The sequence below is a fragment of the Mastomys coucha genome, unplaced genomic scaffold (assembly GCF_008632895.1).
Source record: "Mastomys coucha isolate ucsf_1 unplaced genomic scaffold, UCSF_Mcou_1 pScaffold7, whole genome shotgun sequence".
NCBI lineage: Eukaryota > Metazoa > Chordata > Mammalia > Rodentia > Muridae > Mastomys > Mastomys coucha.
The window spans coordinates 60,197,644-60,213,705 of record NW_022196913.1 but is presented as its reverse complement, the minus strand read 5'-3'; the positions used below and the strand labels follow the sequence as shown (position 1 = coordinate 60,213,705).

General features: G+C 45.8%; 2 protein-coding genes across 3 annotated transcripts in view; both read right to left on the bottom strand.

Annotated features, from left to right (window-relative positions):
• The window catches only part of Ddx46 (DEAD-box helicase 46), a 50,039-nt gene extending 43,206 nt beyond the window's left edge, over positions 1–6,833 (bottom strand). For both annotated transcript variants that reach the window (XM_031358281.1, XM_031358282.1), the window contains exons 1-3: positions 6,628–6,833; positions 3,454–3,642; positions 1,912–2,055 (exon numbers count right to left, since the gene is read on the bottom strand). In XM_031358281.1, coding sequence (XP_031214141.1) covers positions 1,912–2,055; positions 3,454–3,642; positions 6,628–6,644 — 350 coding nt within the window. In that variant the 5' untranslated portion in view covers positions 6,645–6,833. The remainder of the gene's footprint in view (positions 1–1,911; positions 2,056–3,453; positions 3,643–6,627) is intronic.
• A 4,451-nt stretch (positions 6,834–11,284) lies between these two features.
• Positions 11,285–16,062, bottom strand: part of Camlg (calcium modulating ligand) — an 11,669-nt gene continuing 6,891 nt past the window's right edge. The window contains exon 4 of the mRNA XM_031359195.1: positions 11,285–11,899. Within this exon, the coding sequence (XP_031215055.1) occupies positions 11,708–11,899 (192 nt within the window). The 3' untranslated portion in view covers positions 11,285–11,707. The remainder of the gene's footprint in view (positions 11,900–16,062) is intronic.

Here is a 16,062-nt window from a genome sequence, read left to right as displayed (position 1 = left end):
CACACACACACACACACACACACACACACACACACACACACGCACGCACACATTCTATCATGGAGAGGAGATAAGTACTCAAGAGCTGATGGTTGGCTTCCTGAGGAAGGGGCTTACCGTGGCTTTAATGTGCATTTCTCTGATTGCTCGTGAAGTTGGATATGTTTTGCATTTTTATTGGCCATTTGGGGTTTCTTTTCTGAAGTACATGTTCATAGCTTACAAAATGTCTTTATTATTTGAAATAAGTATAAAACTGATATCCACATCCCCACAACCAAGGTCAAGAGGAAAAATGGGATAGAGAGGGCTCGCAGTGAAAGCATCCATCAACCAAGGTCAAGAGGGAAAATGGGATAGAGACGGCTCGCAGTGAAAGCATCCATCGCCGCTCAGGAGTGGTGTCTCTGGTGTGAGTCCCAGCACCAACATGGAGGCTCACAGCCGACTGTGGCTCCCTTTTTAGGGGCACTCACCTCTTCTAAAATCCAGGTCAGCAGACGTGCACGTGACACAGAGACATACATGCAGGCAGAACACCCACACATACAGAGATTAAGTTCAGAGCACCCACACATACAGAGATTAAGTTCAGAGCACCCACACATACAGAGATTAAGTTCAGAACACCCACACATACAGAGATTAAGTTCAGAACACCCACACATACAGAGATTAAGTTCAGAGCACCCACACATACAGAGATTAAGTTCAGAACACCCACACATACAGAGATTAAGTTCAGAGCACCCACACATACAGAGATTAAGTTCAGTTTCTGTAAGCCTCCGTCTTGCTTGCTATCTTTTTCTTTTCTTGGTTTTATTGTTTTGGTTTTTTTAAGCCAGGTTTTCTCTGCAGGGCCCTGGTTGTCCTGGAACATTCTAACTGTGTAGACCAGGCTGACATCAAATCCAGAGATCCACCTGCCTCGGCCTCCTAAGTGCTAGGATCCAGGCTATTTTCTAATTTCAAAAAACCCCAACAGTATTACACTAGCCTTGGTAAAATAGAAGTACAACTTACACAGTAAAACAAACAACACTGGAGAGATGCCAACACTGAATTAAACAGGAACAGGAAACAGGTGAGAGTCAACATACCACACTCATGGTTTCAGTAAGCACTGTTAGTGGCTGGAAGGAGACGGAGAGCAAGCACGCTCATCTGACAAGGGGCTTTCAGTCGAGGGTTACCAGCATCACAAGAAACATACACACCTAACACACACAAGCAAAGGCAATTCAACAGGCTGACTCAATGGTTAAATCATGTACGGCTCTGGCAAAGGAGTTCAGTTCCCAGCACCCCCAGCAGGTGGCGCACAACACCACAAAAGATGCTTACAAAAGCTCTGACTGATGATGATGATGATGATGATGATGATATACATTAAATAACAGCATAGAGTATAAAACCAACAGAACCTACTAGTGTCTAAGGGAATAAGACTCTTGTGCCTCCAGCTCCCAGGGACCTGAGGCCTTCTGCCTCCACTGGCATCTACATCCTTGTACACACCTACACAGGTATGCATAAATCAATAAAAAGAAACCTTTAAAAAGTTGTCAGCAAATATCTTAACTATCTGAGAAAGGAATCTCAAAGGAAAAAAGGCTGAGGCCAAGGATGTACCTGAAGGCAGAGGGCTTGCCCTGCACGGCAACCAGCGTGCCTGTGACAATAGTCACTGCCCCACAGAAGACGCTAACAGAAGTTCTGACCATTAATAAATATGAAGTAAGGTACAGTGTGGAGTGCAAAACCAACAGAATCTGCTGTTGTCAACGGAAATATAAAGATGCTGCCAACCTTACACAGCAAGAGTCAACGTCTGTAACTACTGAGAAGGATGGATTAGAGACGGGGGGAAGGAAATTGTACAGCAGGTCAGTCCAAGGACAGCGCTACCTATTCTCCGCCTTCTTGCTTTTGCTGCCAGGGCTGGAGGACCGGGATCGCCTGCCTCGGCTTCGGCTCCTTGAGCGTCTTCTATCTCGGCTGCGAGATCTTCTTCGCTCTCGGCTTCTGTCACGCTCTCTGCTTCTGGAACGCCTGAAAGAAAGAGTTGCCTTTATTTTGTGGCCAAAAAGAATTATTATTGCAGGCTGTGACTGTCCACCCGAAAGGTCTTCCAGTCATGATCACTGTTGAGGCAGAGCCTCACTTAGCTGCCAAGTCTACTGACCAGGAACCAAGTGGTGCCAGTTCCCACAGCATCATGGAAACAGGAGGACACTAGCTTCCGCAGTGACACGTGCTAACACAGCGGACTGTAACAGAGACTTTAAATTTCAGACAGCCTAAGCTAGGGCGGCAGTCCCACCCGGAGCACTAGCTGAGCTAATCACCCTCAGCAAAGGGGAAGTGCTGCGGAGGGAAGTCTGAGCCTACGTGAGCAGACGGACAGAACCTGGCTCAAAGATCAGTCTTAAGACTAAGAGGTGACACTTCTTCCCTCGAGCTGCTAGTTACCTCATGACACAGGGCAGACCCCTTCTGCCTGGATCCCAGGTTCCTCAACTAGAAAATATGAAAAATTCACTATATAATCTCGAGTTGTTTCTGTTGTTGTCTTGAATCTCATTGACGTGAACACAGAGATCCTCTGATTCTTTAGCGCTGGGATTAGAAACATTAGGTGCAACCGCATCCAGCCTCAAAATCCTTGACCTAAAATTTACAATTTTATTCTCACATAAAAAGTCAGAGATCAAGCCAAGCACTTGGGAGGCAGAGGCAGAGGCAGGCGGATTTCTGAGTTTGAGGCCAACCTGGTCTACAGAGTGAGTTCCAGGACAGCCAGGCTACAAAGAGAAACCCTGTCTCAAAAAACAACAAACAAACAAAAGACCACAGTATTCAGATGGGGGGAGGGGTAAAAAACAATCCACAATATTCTCATAAAGTCATAGTTTAATGCTGTCATGATTTCTGGCCTTAAAGACATTTTCATGAAGAAAAGTTATACTGCTGACATTAGTGTGTCGATAAATATATAAGTAAAGGTAAATTTAAAAGGTTGAGTGTTTTCCAGTTTAAATCTAAGGACAGTCATTAACTTAGCTTAAACCAGCAAAGAGGACCCACAGGAACTCTTCCCTGCTTCTTCCCAGTGACTGCCTTCATGCCACCCTTCACACAAGGGCCAGCCCTCCAGGGTACAATCAAATAAAACCCGTACAAGCAGAACATATTATCTTACTTTTATCTCTCTCAGGGGGCTTCAAAGTTTTCTCTGGATTATAAAAAACACAATCTAAAGTTTTCAAGCTTAAAGATATGTGTTAAGACTACTTATAGACAAATCCTGTGTCTAATGTAGCAATGGGGAAAAAAAGCAGGAGGCCAACGAAAGGGCCACTCATTTCCAGACCAGACTCCAGCGTTGGAGAAGCCTAATTCACCCGGGAAGGCTCAGCAGCACTGGTTCTGCAGAACTGAATGTCTTACCTCAGGCGTTTCCTGTCCCTTGACCGAGATCTTCTTTTGTCTCTACTCCGAGACCTCTCTCTCCTTCGGTCTCTATCTCTACTCCTAGAGCGCCTGTCATCTCCACGCTTGCTTCTTTTGTCAGAGGGTGAGCGACTCCTAGACCGACTTCCAGAGCGACCTCGGGATGCTGACCGTTTGCGGTAGTGGCTAGAACAGGATCAAATCAAAGATCAAGCTTAGCGAGAAGCTTGTACTCCATTTCTATGTTTAAAAAAAACTCACAGAAAAGGTGTTTTAATTAGGAGAAAATGAGCTGTTGTTGCTACAGTACATGTACAGAGTAGAAAGGCAAGCAGGGATGCCACACAGTGACTCGCAGGGATGCCACATGGTGGTTGGGAAGCTGAGGCAGGAAGATCCCCACAGGCTAGAGTGATGGCTCAGCACTTAAAGACACTGGCCCTGCTTCCAGAGGACAGCTTGCCTTCTGGTGCAGGAAGAGGTGACAGGCAAGTGAAGGAAGACACACACACACACACACACACAGAACGTGTCAAGTACTAGATTAGAGACAGCCAGCTCACAACAAAGCAAAGTCAACAGGAGGTTTGACATCTTCCCACAATAATAAAGTGACATTTTAGAAACCCTTGAAGAAACTATAAGCAGAAGCCATGCAGACACACAGGGGAGACCTTCCAGGCAAAAGGCGCATGAGTCAACTCATGGGAAGGAATCTAGACAGGCACATGAAGGAACAGCAAGGAAGACAGTTACACAAACTAGAGTGGGCCAGGGGTGGGGACCACGCTTCAATTCCAGCACTCAGGAGACAGAAGCAAGAGGATCTCATGACAGCCTGGTCTACACAGTGACTGTTTCAAAGAAGAAGGGAGGGGAGCAGAGAGGAGAGGAGAACTCAAGAGAGTGCCACCAGACAAGATCAGAGACCACTTATGTCAATCAGGTTAAGACCTTTAATCCCAGCGCTTGGGAGGCAGAGGCAGGCGGATTTCTGAGTTTGAGGCCAGCCTGGTCTACAGAACGAGTTCCAGAGAGCCAGGGCTACACAGAGAAACCCTGTCTCGAGAAACAACAACAACAAGAACAACAACAACAAAAAGACCAGCATGTTCTCATCTCTAAATAAATATTTTAATTATGTGTATATACCCAAGTACAAGTGTGTGTGTGTGCATACTCGTGTCCCACGTTTGCAAGTACTCATGGACTCAGAAGATGGCATTGGCTTCCTTGGAACTGGAGTTACAAACAGCTGTGAGCCCTATGGGTGCTAGGAAGGAATTGAACCTGGGTCCGCTGGAGCAAACCCAGTGCTTTCAATCACTGAGCCACCTCTCCAGTCCCATGAGTAAATATTCTTACAATAAACAACAAAAAAGGAAAAGTTACTGGAAGGTTTTTAAGCATGACTATTTTTAAAGTTATCACTCTGGTATGCAATGCCAGCACTCGGCTGGTGAAGGCAGGGCGACTGACAGTTCAAATCCTGCCTTGACTAAGGCAGCCTGTACCTATTACTTAAAAAAAAAAAAGTTTTAAAAAATGAAAGTAGTGTTTTGTTACTGAGCAAAGAACAAATCAAATGAAGGAGGCAACAGAAACTAAAGCAAGCAGCCAGCTCAAGAGAAGTGCCGCTCAGGTCAGAATGCAAGTGTAGACGCTGAGAAACAGCGAGATCTCCAGTAGGGACAAAACACTGACTCGACTTAATTGTGAATTAAATGTCAAGTACAAGGGCAAGAGAGGTCTCCACATGTGATCAGAATAAGCAGAAGAGAGAGGCTGTATTGAGTGGAGGCGCCATGGTCCAGCCCATGTTCCGAATGTGTGAGGCCCTGAGATCTGCTCAGCAGCCTTCCTTGCCACCACTCCACTCACTTTCTGAGCCTTTTCAGGATCTACCTTCTTCTACTCTCCAGGAAAGCTCTGGATGAACAGAAACTGAAGGCTAGTTCTCACCTCTGAGCCCTTCACTGTTCCCTGAAGAAACCAAGAACAGAAGCCAGGCACAGCAGGAAGTCAACAGTATACAGGTAAATGGGTGAAACGGACCTTCTTGTGAAAGGTCTGAGGAGTTTGAATTTCATCTTGAAAGTAACAGAATCCAATAGATACTAAGTCAAAAAAAATGGCAAGGTCTTATCGTTATTTTGATTCCAGCAATACAAATATAATAATTATAACGGCAAGATCAAGAAAGATAATTCAGGAAGGAATCAAGTTGAAGCTGCCTGGACAATTAACATCAAGCGCCATCTTTAGGTCAAAAAGACTTCAGGAATGGGGAAACAGTACAGAATCCAAATAGAAGCAGAGAGGGTGAAGGAGAGGGAGAGGAGTCGAACCTTGCTACCAGATCTCTGGGCTGGGCAGCCAGACGCTACAGGCTTTTTATATTTGCAAATTTTCAAGCCGCTCCACTCACACTTGGCTCATTTCCCTGAACCTAAGTTATTAACCCAGTAAAGTGTTGTTAGCATTAAAAAGCAACGCAAAGTTTTCATTCTCCGTACACAGTGAACCACAGTATCTTTCAGACTGGCGACATTCATACCAGTTATCTCATCTTTCAAGATAATAATAGTAGTAGTAATAATACCATCATCATCATCATCTACCTCAAGGTCCTGAATCCGTTACTAACACCTCAAGTTTTGAAGACACCGTACGGTGCGCGCGAACCGCTTCCCAAAGAAACAGGCAACAAAGTAACAAAATCTATCCGCGAAGTAAATATCCACGAAACAGGTGTTGCTGTTGAAACCCAATAAAAGCCAGCCCTGCACATACCGCAGGTGCGTAAAAGAGGCCTGCCCACGCTCCTTTTACAGGACTCCTTTTTCAGGCCCACGCGCGCCTGAAAGTAAACCAGAGTGGACGCAAACAACGTTGTGAAGGCGAAGAGGAAAGGGAGTGAACCCGCTCGGGGTTGACGGAGGGGATGAGGCTAGAGGCTCCATGAAGGGGCGGGTGGGATACGGGGGACGGTTCCCGCTCAGGTCTCCACCCGGTGGCTGCAGGCACACGGCTATCTGAGGCCCTGCGCTCGTCGCCGCCCAGGTGCCCCGGCTCCTCGGCGGCTACACGTGCGGCCGACCCGCACCCGCCGCGCCGCTCCCTCGACCCGCTCCCCTCCGAGCCCAAGAAGCCGCTCGCCCGCGGGCTCACCGAGACTCCCGGCCCATGCTGCCAGCCAGCAGAAGGCCTGCGCCCTCGGGGACGATGCGCAGGCCTGGGGAAGAGGACAAAAGGAGGGAGGTACCAAGCCTTCACGGTACCGAGCGAGGACCGGCCCTACGAAATGGACAGAGCTCCAGCAGGTACCGCCATCAGAGCGTGGCCAACGAAAACAGGATGTGCTGGCGCCGGGCGGAAGGAAGGAGCAGGCGGAAGGAAGCGGCTGCCTCTCCAGAGCGCCCCCTACCTGCTGGAGGTCGCGCGGCGCGGGCTGCGCCTGCAGCGGCAGCCTTGTTAACCTCAGCCAGTTAGTTCAGCCTTGCAAGAGTCGTTGCTGCAGACCACCGAGGAACCCTATGCAGCCTACGGCTCTCCCAGGGAGTGTGTCTGCCTTAATCTGCATTAAATAATGTTCCAACTGTCTCCTTATATGCTCTGTACTGAGTCACATTTCTTTACGTGTATGCTAGATCCTGAGAGCTGCTAATAGTGGTGTGTCTCCGACACATGAAGAGTCACACTAAAGAGGAAAGACTCTTCAAAATGAGATGTGAAGACTTAGAATCCACAGAAGAGAGCTAAACAGCACTAAGGATTATAATAGTTGTTAACACTGGGAAGCTTTCGGGGCGGGATGGGGATGGGGATACATGATCCAATTCAACCGCTCAGGAGATGGCACAGGCAGGCACCTGACAAAAGCACTGGCTCTTCCTGCTCCCTCCTGCTCTGGCTCTTCATCTGGATCACTCCTTTTCTGCTTATTATCATCATAGCCACATTTTGACCTGTCCTTTAATTGTTTTACTTACCGAATTTACCCCTATACCGGAACAAAAAATCTACATAAGCCCCCCAACACACACACACACACACACACACACACACACACACACACACACAGATTCCATCAAGTACAAACACCTCAACTGGCCAATCAGATTAAAGACGACTTGACCTTGGTATAACAACGCAGAGTCACCCTACAATATCAACTAAGATTCCCTGCCTACGCAGGTCCTCCAAAATTGCAAAAAAACAACTTCATGACTGCTGGAAAGGGAGGTAATGTGCCTTCCTAGGAGAAGAATACTGTTTCCATGAAAACCAGTCTGGCCTAATACAGGAAACCACGGAGCAACCATTTTAAAAAATCAAAACCAGAAAAAGAACAGACTGGAAGAACACCTCCAGCTACACGAGGCCCTGGATTGACAAAGCCCCTGGCAGGTGGAGTCATTGTTGTTTACTAACTTTGTTCTTTCCTTCCCTGACCTTTCAGCTGTCTCAAGACAAAGTTTTCACTGCCCAGAGGGTCATTAAATGCTTCATTTCACGATCATCCCCCATCCCACCTGCAAGGGACCTCTGTAGTGGGAATTTTGGTTTCTTTAAAAACCAAGTGTGGTGGTTTGAATATGCTTGGCCCAGGCAGATGCAGCAATGTTTGAGCAGGTGTGGCCTTGTTGGACCAAGCACGTTGCTGGTGGAGTAGGCTTTGAGGTCCTATGCTGAAGCTAGTCTCCTCATGACCTGTCTTCAGATCAAGATGTAGAACTCTCAGCTCCTCCAATGCCATGTCTGTCTGGATGCTGCCATGCTTCCTGCCATGACAATAATGGACTAAACGAAAACTAAGCCAGCCCCAACTAAATGTTGTCCTTTGGGTTGGAGAGATGGCTCAGCAGTTACGAGCGGTGTCTGCTCTCCCAGAAGTTCAGTTCCCAGCAACTACATGGAATCCGCTGCCCTCTTCTAGCATGCAGGTGTGTGTGCAGACAGAGCATTCATTCATACTTTATATGACCTGCTTTGGTCATGGTGTTCTTCATAGCAATGGAAACTCTAAGACACGGAGCTGCTTTAGATTGTCCACAGCACCTATGATTTGTCTCGTGCTCTGGCAGGAGGGTGATTCTGCCAGCTGAGGATAGTTCACGGTTGGAATTCTAGGGACTCTCTCAAGAGCACATATTGCCTGAGCCCTGAAGGGGGCGAGAGCACATATTGCCTGAGGCCTGAAAGGGGCCCGACGGCAGCTGCTGCTTCTGCTGTTTGTTGGCTGGATTTGCCCCAAAACTCTCTATCATCATCAGGAAGTAGTCTAAAGAGATCTATGCTCCTTTCCCCTCTAGCCTTTTTTCTTACCTGTCTAACATTGAGGTGTTGGAAGGGATTGGGGTGGAGAAGGCGGTAGATATAAGAACCCATTAAAGACGGCTGGAGAGATAGCTCAGCAGTTAAGAGCACGGCTTCTGATGGTCCTGAGTTCAAATCCCGGCAACCACATGGTGGCTCACAACCATCTGTAATGAGATCTGATGCCCTTTTCTGGGGTGTCTGAAGACAGCTACAGTGTACTTACATATAATAAATAAATAAATCTTTAAAAATAAAAAAAAAATTAAAAAAGAACTCAATAAAGAACCAAAAGAGCTGCAGACCTAAGCATGCTCCTTGCATGACTGACACCATTGCATGCTCCAGCTGAAAAGAGCCCTCTAAACTATGTCCCTCTCCTCCCTTCCAGAGTTGAGGGATATTGGGTAATAGCCTCAGGTCATAGGAAATTGAGTCAGGCTGTTGATAAAGAGGGTTTTTTGTTTTTGTTTTTGGTTTGGTTTGGCTTGGTTTGGTTTGGTTTTTTGGGACAGGGTTTCTCTGTGTAGCCCTGGCTGTCCTGGAACTCACTCTGTAGACCAGGCTGGCCTCGAACTCAGAAATCCGCCTGCCTCTGCCTCCCAAGTGCTGGGATTAAAGGCATGCACCATCACTGCCCTGCTCATAAAGAATTTTAACTGAACTTTTGGCTACTTTATTGAGTTCTTTTTCCTACCGCCCTTCATCACTCTAATTCCACCCTTCTAGCCCCCAACACTAGGTAGGAGAGAAAGGCTAGAAGGGGAAGGGGGTGGCGATCTCATCAGACTACTTCCTGCTTGTTAGGGGCATTGAGTTCCTCTGAGGAAGTTTGATCTTCTTGGTCCGGATCTCTCCACACAGCCAACAGCGGCGGCAGCAGCAGCAGGAGCTGCAGACCCACTGGCCTCACCCAGCCTGGCATGCAGCAGCAGCAGCAGCAGACCCACTGGCCTCACCCTTCCAGCCTGGCATGCAGCAGCATCTGGACACCCAGAGAGGGGAAGCGCACACGTGGAACCACATGTGTGGATGTGTGAAATTAATGGTCTTTCACTCTTGAAACTAACACACCTTGAATATTGCTTAGAATTACACCTGGGGCCAGGCTGATGGTGGCACACTCCTTTGATCCCAGTGCTCAGGAGGCAGAAGCAGGTGGATCTCTGAGTTTGAGGCCAGCTTGGTCTATAGAGCAAGAACAGCCACAGATATACAGCGATTGAAGAACCAAACATATTTAAAAAAAGATAAATACTTTCCTTTATAAGTTGCGTTGGTCATGGTGTTTTATTACATCAATAAAAAAGCCACTAATACAATCACTAATGTAGTTAAAAGTGTTTATGCTATTGCATTTCTTGCCTTCATTGCTCTGATCCACACTTAACATTTCTGTTCAAGTTTGCTTTTAAAAGATACTCGGAGAGCCAGGCAGTGGTGGCGCACACCTTTAATCCCGGCACTTGGGAGGCAGAGGCAGGTGGATTTCTGAGTTGAGGCCAGCCTGGTCTACAGAGTGAGTTCCAGGACAGCCAGTGCTACACAGAGAAACCCTGTCTCGAAAAACTAAAACAAAAAACAAAAAGATACTCTGCGAAGCTGAGAAGATTGCTCAGAGGTAAAGAGCACAGGTTGCTCCTGCAGAAGACCTGGGTTCAACTCCCATGACAGACATTACAACCCATTGCAGGTGGCTCACAACCATCCAGAACTCTAGCTCCAGGGGATCCAATGCCCTCTTCTTACCTCCCTAGGCACCATGTACACATATGGTACACACACACACACACACACACACACACACACACACACACACATACACACACACACAGAGGCAGGCAAAACACAAGTAGTTCAATGTCAGACCACTAAGCTGAGGTGCAGAAGGCCTGAGTTTGGTTGTAGCACAGCAAGTCAGGGCAAAAGGCAAAAGCATACTTGTGAAAATTTACAAGAGAAAGTTTCCACCTCCGACTGGGAGTAGAGCAAGCACAATGTTTGTAACAGAGCTGCAGCGAGGGCTACGCGGTTAAGAGCAAGTGCTGTCTGCTCTTGCAGAGGACTTTTGATTCAGTTCCCAGCCATCACAGGGCAGCACACAACTGGTTAGTACTCCAGAGGATTCATCTGATTCCCTTCCAGGGCCTCTGTAAGTACCAGATATGCACACAATGCACAGGCAAATATGCAGGCAGGACACTCAGACACGTAAAATAAAAATAAATCTAAACAAAAAAAAGAGATGAATACAAGATACATAGAATATAAACTTTTTTTAAGAAAAATTATAAATACCTTTTACAGTCACTTGGGTAACTGTCCACCACTCAGATCAGACTCAATGCTAGGCAAGCATCCTGCTACTGAGCATCACTACCACCCACATGTACGAACTTCAACCATTTCTTCATGGTTGAAGTCATTTGTACATTGACTCAAGAAAGGATACATCTGTCTACCTCTTTCAAGCCTTGTACTAAAATTTTTTTAAATAAAATGTACAGACTTACTATTAGACAATCCAATTCCATTCGCTTTATTTTGAGGATGGGTTTCATTTCTCAGGAAGGAATGACAGAAATACAAAGTGCAATCGTTGAGGCAGGCTGAGACCTGTCCATCTAGTCCCCTAAAAGTACTAGCCTGGGCCTACAAGAGGGATTACAAATCTCAGACGTGAGGGGAAAGGTATAAGACTGGATTTCTAATTAAACAAGAAAACTCCTTAATGCCATTTGTTCCCCTATCTGGTTACTCAGACCAGTACTGATACAAATTCAACCCTTTTAAATCAAGGAAACGATTAAATTGGTTTTCTGTAAAGCCAAAGAATTTGATGAAGGTATAAACCTATTTGCCCCCTTTAGAGACATACTGCAGTGTAGAAGAGAAGTTGTCTTCACTTGTAAACTTCCAAATTCCTCAGATTTCAGGGTACTTCAGGACCCCAGTAAGCAAGCAGTTCATGACAGAAAATGAAGGTGAAGAAGTAGACACAGAGGTCCGTGAAGACCTCGCCCATCTTGCTGTAGGTGTCCATGGACCGGTTTATCACCTCAGCGGGAATCCCAGACAGCAAGAGCGCAGCTGTCAGCACCGTTGTCTTCACCTTCTTCTCGCCCTATACAGAGGAAAGGAAAGTTAACCATTTGCTCTCGGTGGACTACACCTGCTCTCTACAAACATGACAGGTGCCATCTCTCCTCAGTTTTCAAAATTTTGGATGAAGTGTCAGAACAATAACACGTCAACACTTACTGAGCACAAAAGGTAAATCCACGGATTGTTAAGCAATAGCAGATGGCAGGGTGCCCAGCAAAAGTTTTATAACTATGTCATTTTAGCTAGCCAAGATGGACTGCATCTTTAATCCCAGCACTTGGGAGGTAGAAAAGGGTAGATCTCTGTGAGTGCAGACCAGTCTGGTATCATAGTGAATTCTAGGACAACCAGGACCCTGTAGAGGGTCCCTAATTAATTATTAACCACATCATTTTTGGAAGCAAGACATAAGCAACAACTTTAGAGATACACAATGACACGAGGTAAAAATATGAGAAAAATAAAACTGGATATAATAAGGCTCTGAATGAAATGACAGTGTGTGGCATAGGGATCCAAATCGCGTAGAGACTGTGCTGGTGTCTTATGTAAATAAAGCACAAGGAAGGGATCTGGTAGTGCTGACGGCTAGTGTACCACCACATACAGAAACATATAAGGAAGGATTGCAGAGGAAAGAGGAAAGAAGCCTTCATGGATGAGCAGCATCCTGTCAGAGGCCGTGGAGAACTCTACGTAAGCTGAGTCTCATGACAACAAGAAAACAGAAGAATCGAGGTGGACTGGAGAGCGGGTCATTGCAAACAAAACCACGAGAGCATCCTACGGGAGCATCCTATGGGATCCTGACGGCTGTGTGGAGATGCACATTCTGGTTATTTGTGCAATGGAGCATCACTGAACAGCTCAGAACACTTCTAGGAGGAGAGAGAACATTCCTTTTTTTTTTTTTTTTTTGAGTATTTTCTTTTTCCTTTTTTTTTTTAAGATTTATTTTATTTATTTTATGTGTATGAGTACACTGTAGCTGTATAGATGGCTGTGAGCTATCATGTGTGTGGCTGCTAGGAATTGAATTCAGGACGCTAGCTCTGTCCCTGCTCACTCCAGCCCTGCTCACTCCAGAGTAATTCACTGTAGCTGTCTTCAGACACACCAGAAGAGGGCATCAGATTTCATTACAGGTGGTTGTGAGCCACCATGTGGTTGCTGGGATCTGAACTCAGTACCTTAGGAAGAGCAGTCAGTGCTCTTACCTGCTGAGCCATCTCACCAGCCCGAGAACATTTCTTTTGTAACTTTCTAGTCTCATTTTAAAATAGTGTTTTTGAGGCAGTCTCAAGATCCCAGACTGGCTTCAACTGTGCTAAACATCTGAGATCTACTGATCCTTCTCATCTCTTCCCAATGGCTGGGACCACAGGCACGAATCTTGATGTTCGGATCCACGGGATGCTGAGGCTTAGACTCAGTGTGTAGCCCTGGCTGTCCTCGAAATCACTCTATAGACCAGGCTGGCCTTTAATTCAGAGATCCACCTGCCTCTGCCTTGGAGTACTGGGATTAAAGGTGTGTGCCACCACCACCCAGCCACTAGTCTCGTTTTTGTAAAATTATCTTTACTTTATGTGTATGGGTGTTAGCCTACATGTATGTACACACGCCTCATGCATGCCTGGTGCCTGCAGACACCAGAAGAGGCCATCAGATGCCCTGGCACTGGTGTGATAGAACTGTTATGCTTAACCACTGAGTCATCTCTCCAGCCCCAGATTCAGTTTTTAATGGAATTCAAAGGTTATCTCTAAAATTTATTTAGTATCACTAAATACCTACTGGTAATTCAGTAATTTTATATATCTAAAAAGCTATATAGTTAACCAATAGTAATGAAAGCTTATGTCCACATGAATACTAGAATACTAGAATATTCTTGCCAGATGCAGGTGGCGTATTCATTTAATAACAGCACTTGGGAGGCAAAGGCAGGGAAATCTCTGAGTTCTAGGCTATCCTGGTCTGTGAAGTAAATTCTAGGACAACTAGGACTGCACGAAGAAACCCTATCAAAACAAACAAAACAAAACAAAAGAATATCCTTAGCAGCTTTAGTCATAATTCACCAAGTATAGAGATCCCCTATCAACAGGAAAATACATACATACATACATACATACATACATGCATACATGCATACATACAATAAAATACTGTCCAGCATGGAGTTCCAGAGATAGCCCAGTGTTTAGGAGCCTTTACTGCTCTTGCAGAGGACCTGGTTCAGTTACCAGCATGCATACTGGGTAGCTCACAAGTACCTATATAATTCTAGCTCCAGAGAACCCAATGCCCTCTCCTGGCACGACTCACAAAACACAATTCATAACTTAAACTATGGAATAATCTCAAAAACATCCTGCAGAGTGATGGCTTACAAAATGCACAGGGCTGAACATGTAGGTCGGAAGCAGGGTATTCAGAGCACGGCGCTGGGTCCAACCCTCAGCACACACAAAAAAAGAAAAAGAGACAGGCGGTGGTGGCGCACGCCTTCAATCCCAGCACTTGGGAGGCAGAGGCAGGTGGATTTCCGAGTTCAAGGCCAGCCTGGTCTACAGAGTGAGTTTCAGGACAGCCAAGGCTACACAGAGAAACCCTGTCTCGGAAAAAAAAAAAAAAAGAGAGAGAGAGAGAGAAAGAAAAAGAAAAAAAGAAATGAAAACCTTATTCAACCTGTGAACCTGTATTTTCTCACCTAGAAGCCCAAGGTAAGGAATATTTGATCCAAAGTGACATTTACAGTCCACGTCTCCTGTTTTCCTTGAAGAAACATCTGCATATGGTTTCCTCAGCTCTCATCCTATTGTCCACGACTGCAATAGATCTTCCTTCTCTTTTTAAAGTATATTTATTTATCAGGTGGTGGTGATGGCCCATGATTTTAATCCTAGCACTTGAGAGCCAGAAGCAGGTGGAACTTGGAGTTTGAGGCCACCCTGGTCTCTAGGAGTTCCACGTTAGCTGGGGGCTATGCAGAGAAACCCTATCTCAAAAAACCACAAACAAACAAAGATTTATTTATTTTACTATCTACATACCAAAAGAGGGCAAAGTCAAAGGAGGGCATCCGATCCCATAGACAATTCTGAGCTGACACCTGGATGCTGAAAATTGAACGCAGGACCTTTGAGAGAGCAGCCAGTGCTCTTGACTACTGAGCCATCTCTCCAGGCCAGCTGTCTTCTTTACCAAACCTGCCTCCTGTGATATAGCTCCATGGGCAAAGTTTTTAACTGGCCTGTGTTACCCTGGGTTTGATGCAAAATCGTTCCCCTCCTCCACCCATCAAGTCATAGATATAGATATATGACTAAGCAAACAGTCATTTTTTTCAGCACAAAATCTTGACACAAACTTTGATCACATGCTGGGTGCAGTAGCATCTGCCAATGGTCCCAGGAAGCTAGGACAGGAGAACAGAGTTCTACGCCTGCCTGAGCCACACATCAGGGCTCAGACACATTCGGTCACACAAACAGTGCCGTTTTTACTTGTTTTTGAGGAAAGGCCTCACTGCATAGCCCAGGCTGGTTTCAAACTCATGCTCCTTCTGACTTTACCTCCTGAATATTAGAGTCACCTGCAAGCATCACTTGGCCTGACATCAGCCAGGCGAGCTCAGTGAGATGATGTCGGTGTCAAGGCTGCTAGGAAAGCCCCAGTTCTCTGCATCGTTCTGCTGAGTAACTGTCAACCACTTCTCATTCTCAACATTAAAGTGAACAGCTAGCAAGGGTCCAAATGGCCCAGTAAATAATCAAGCTTGTCCTAGGAAAATAAACAACACAAACCAAGGTCACTTGCCATCTTCAGAACCCAATTCTCCCACCATAGTAAGTCCTGGGCACACCATCACACCGGAAAAGCAAGATTCAGATCTAAAATCACTTATCAGGATGATGATACAGGACCTTAAGAAAGACATAAATAGCACCCTCAAAGAAATACAGGAGAACATAGGTAAACAGCTAGAAGCACTTAAAGAGGAAACACAAAAATCCCTTAAAGAACTACAGGAAAACACATTCAAACAGGTGAAGAAAATGAGCAAAACCATTCAGAATCTAAAAATGGAAATAAAAACAATAAAGATATCAGAAAAAGAGACAACCCTGGAGATACAAAACCTAGGAAAGAAATCAGGAGCCATAGATGCAAGCA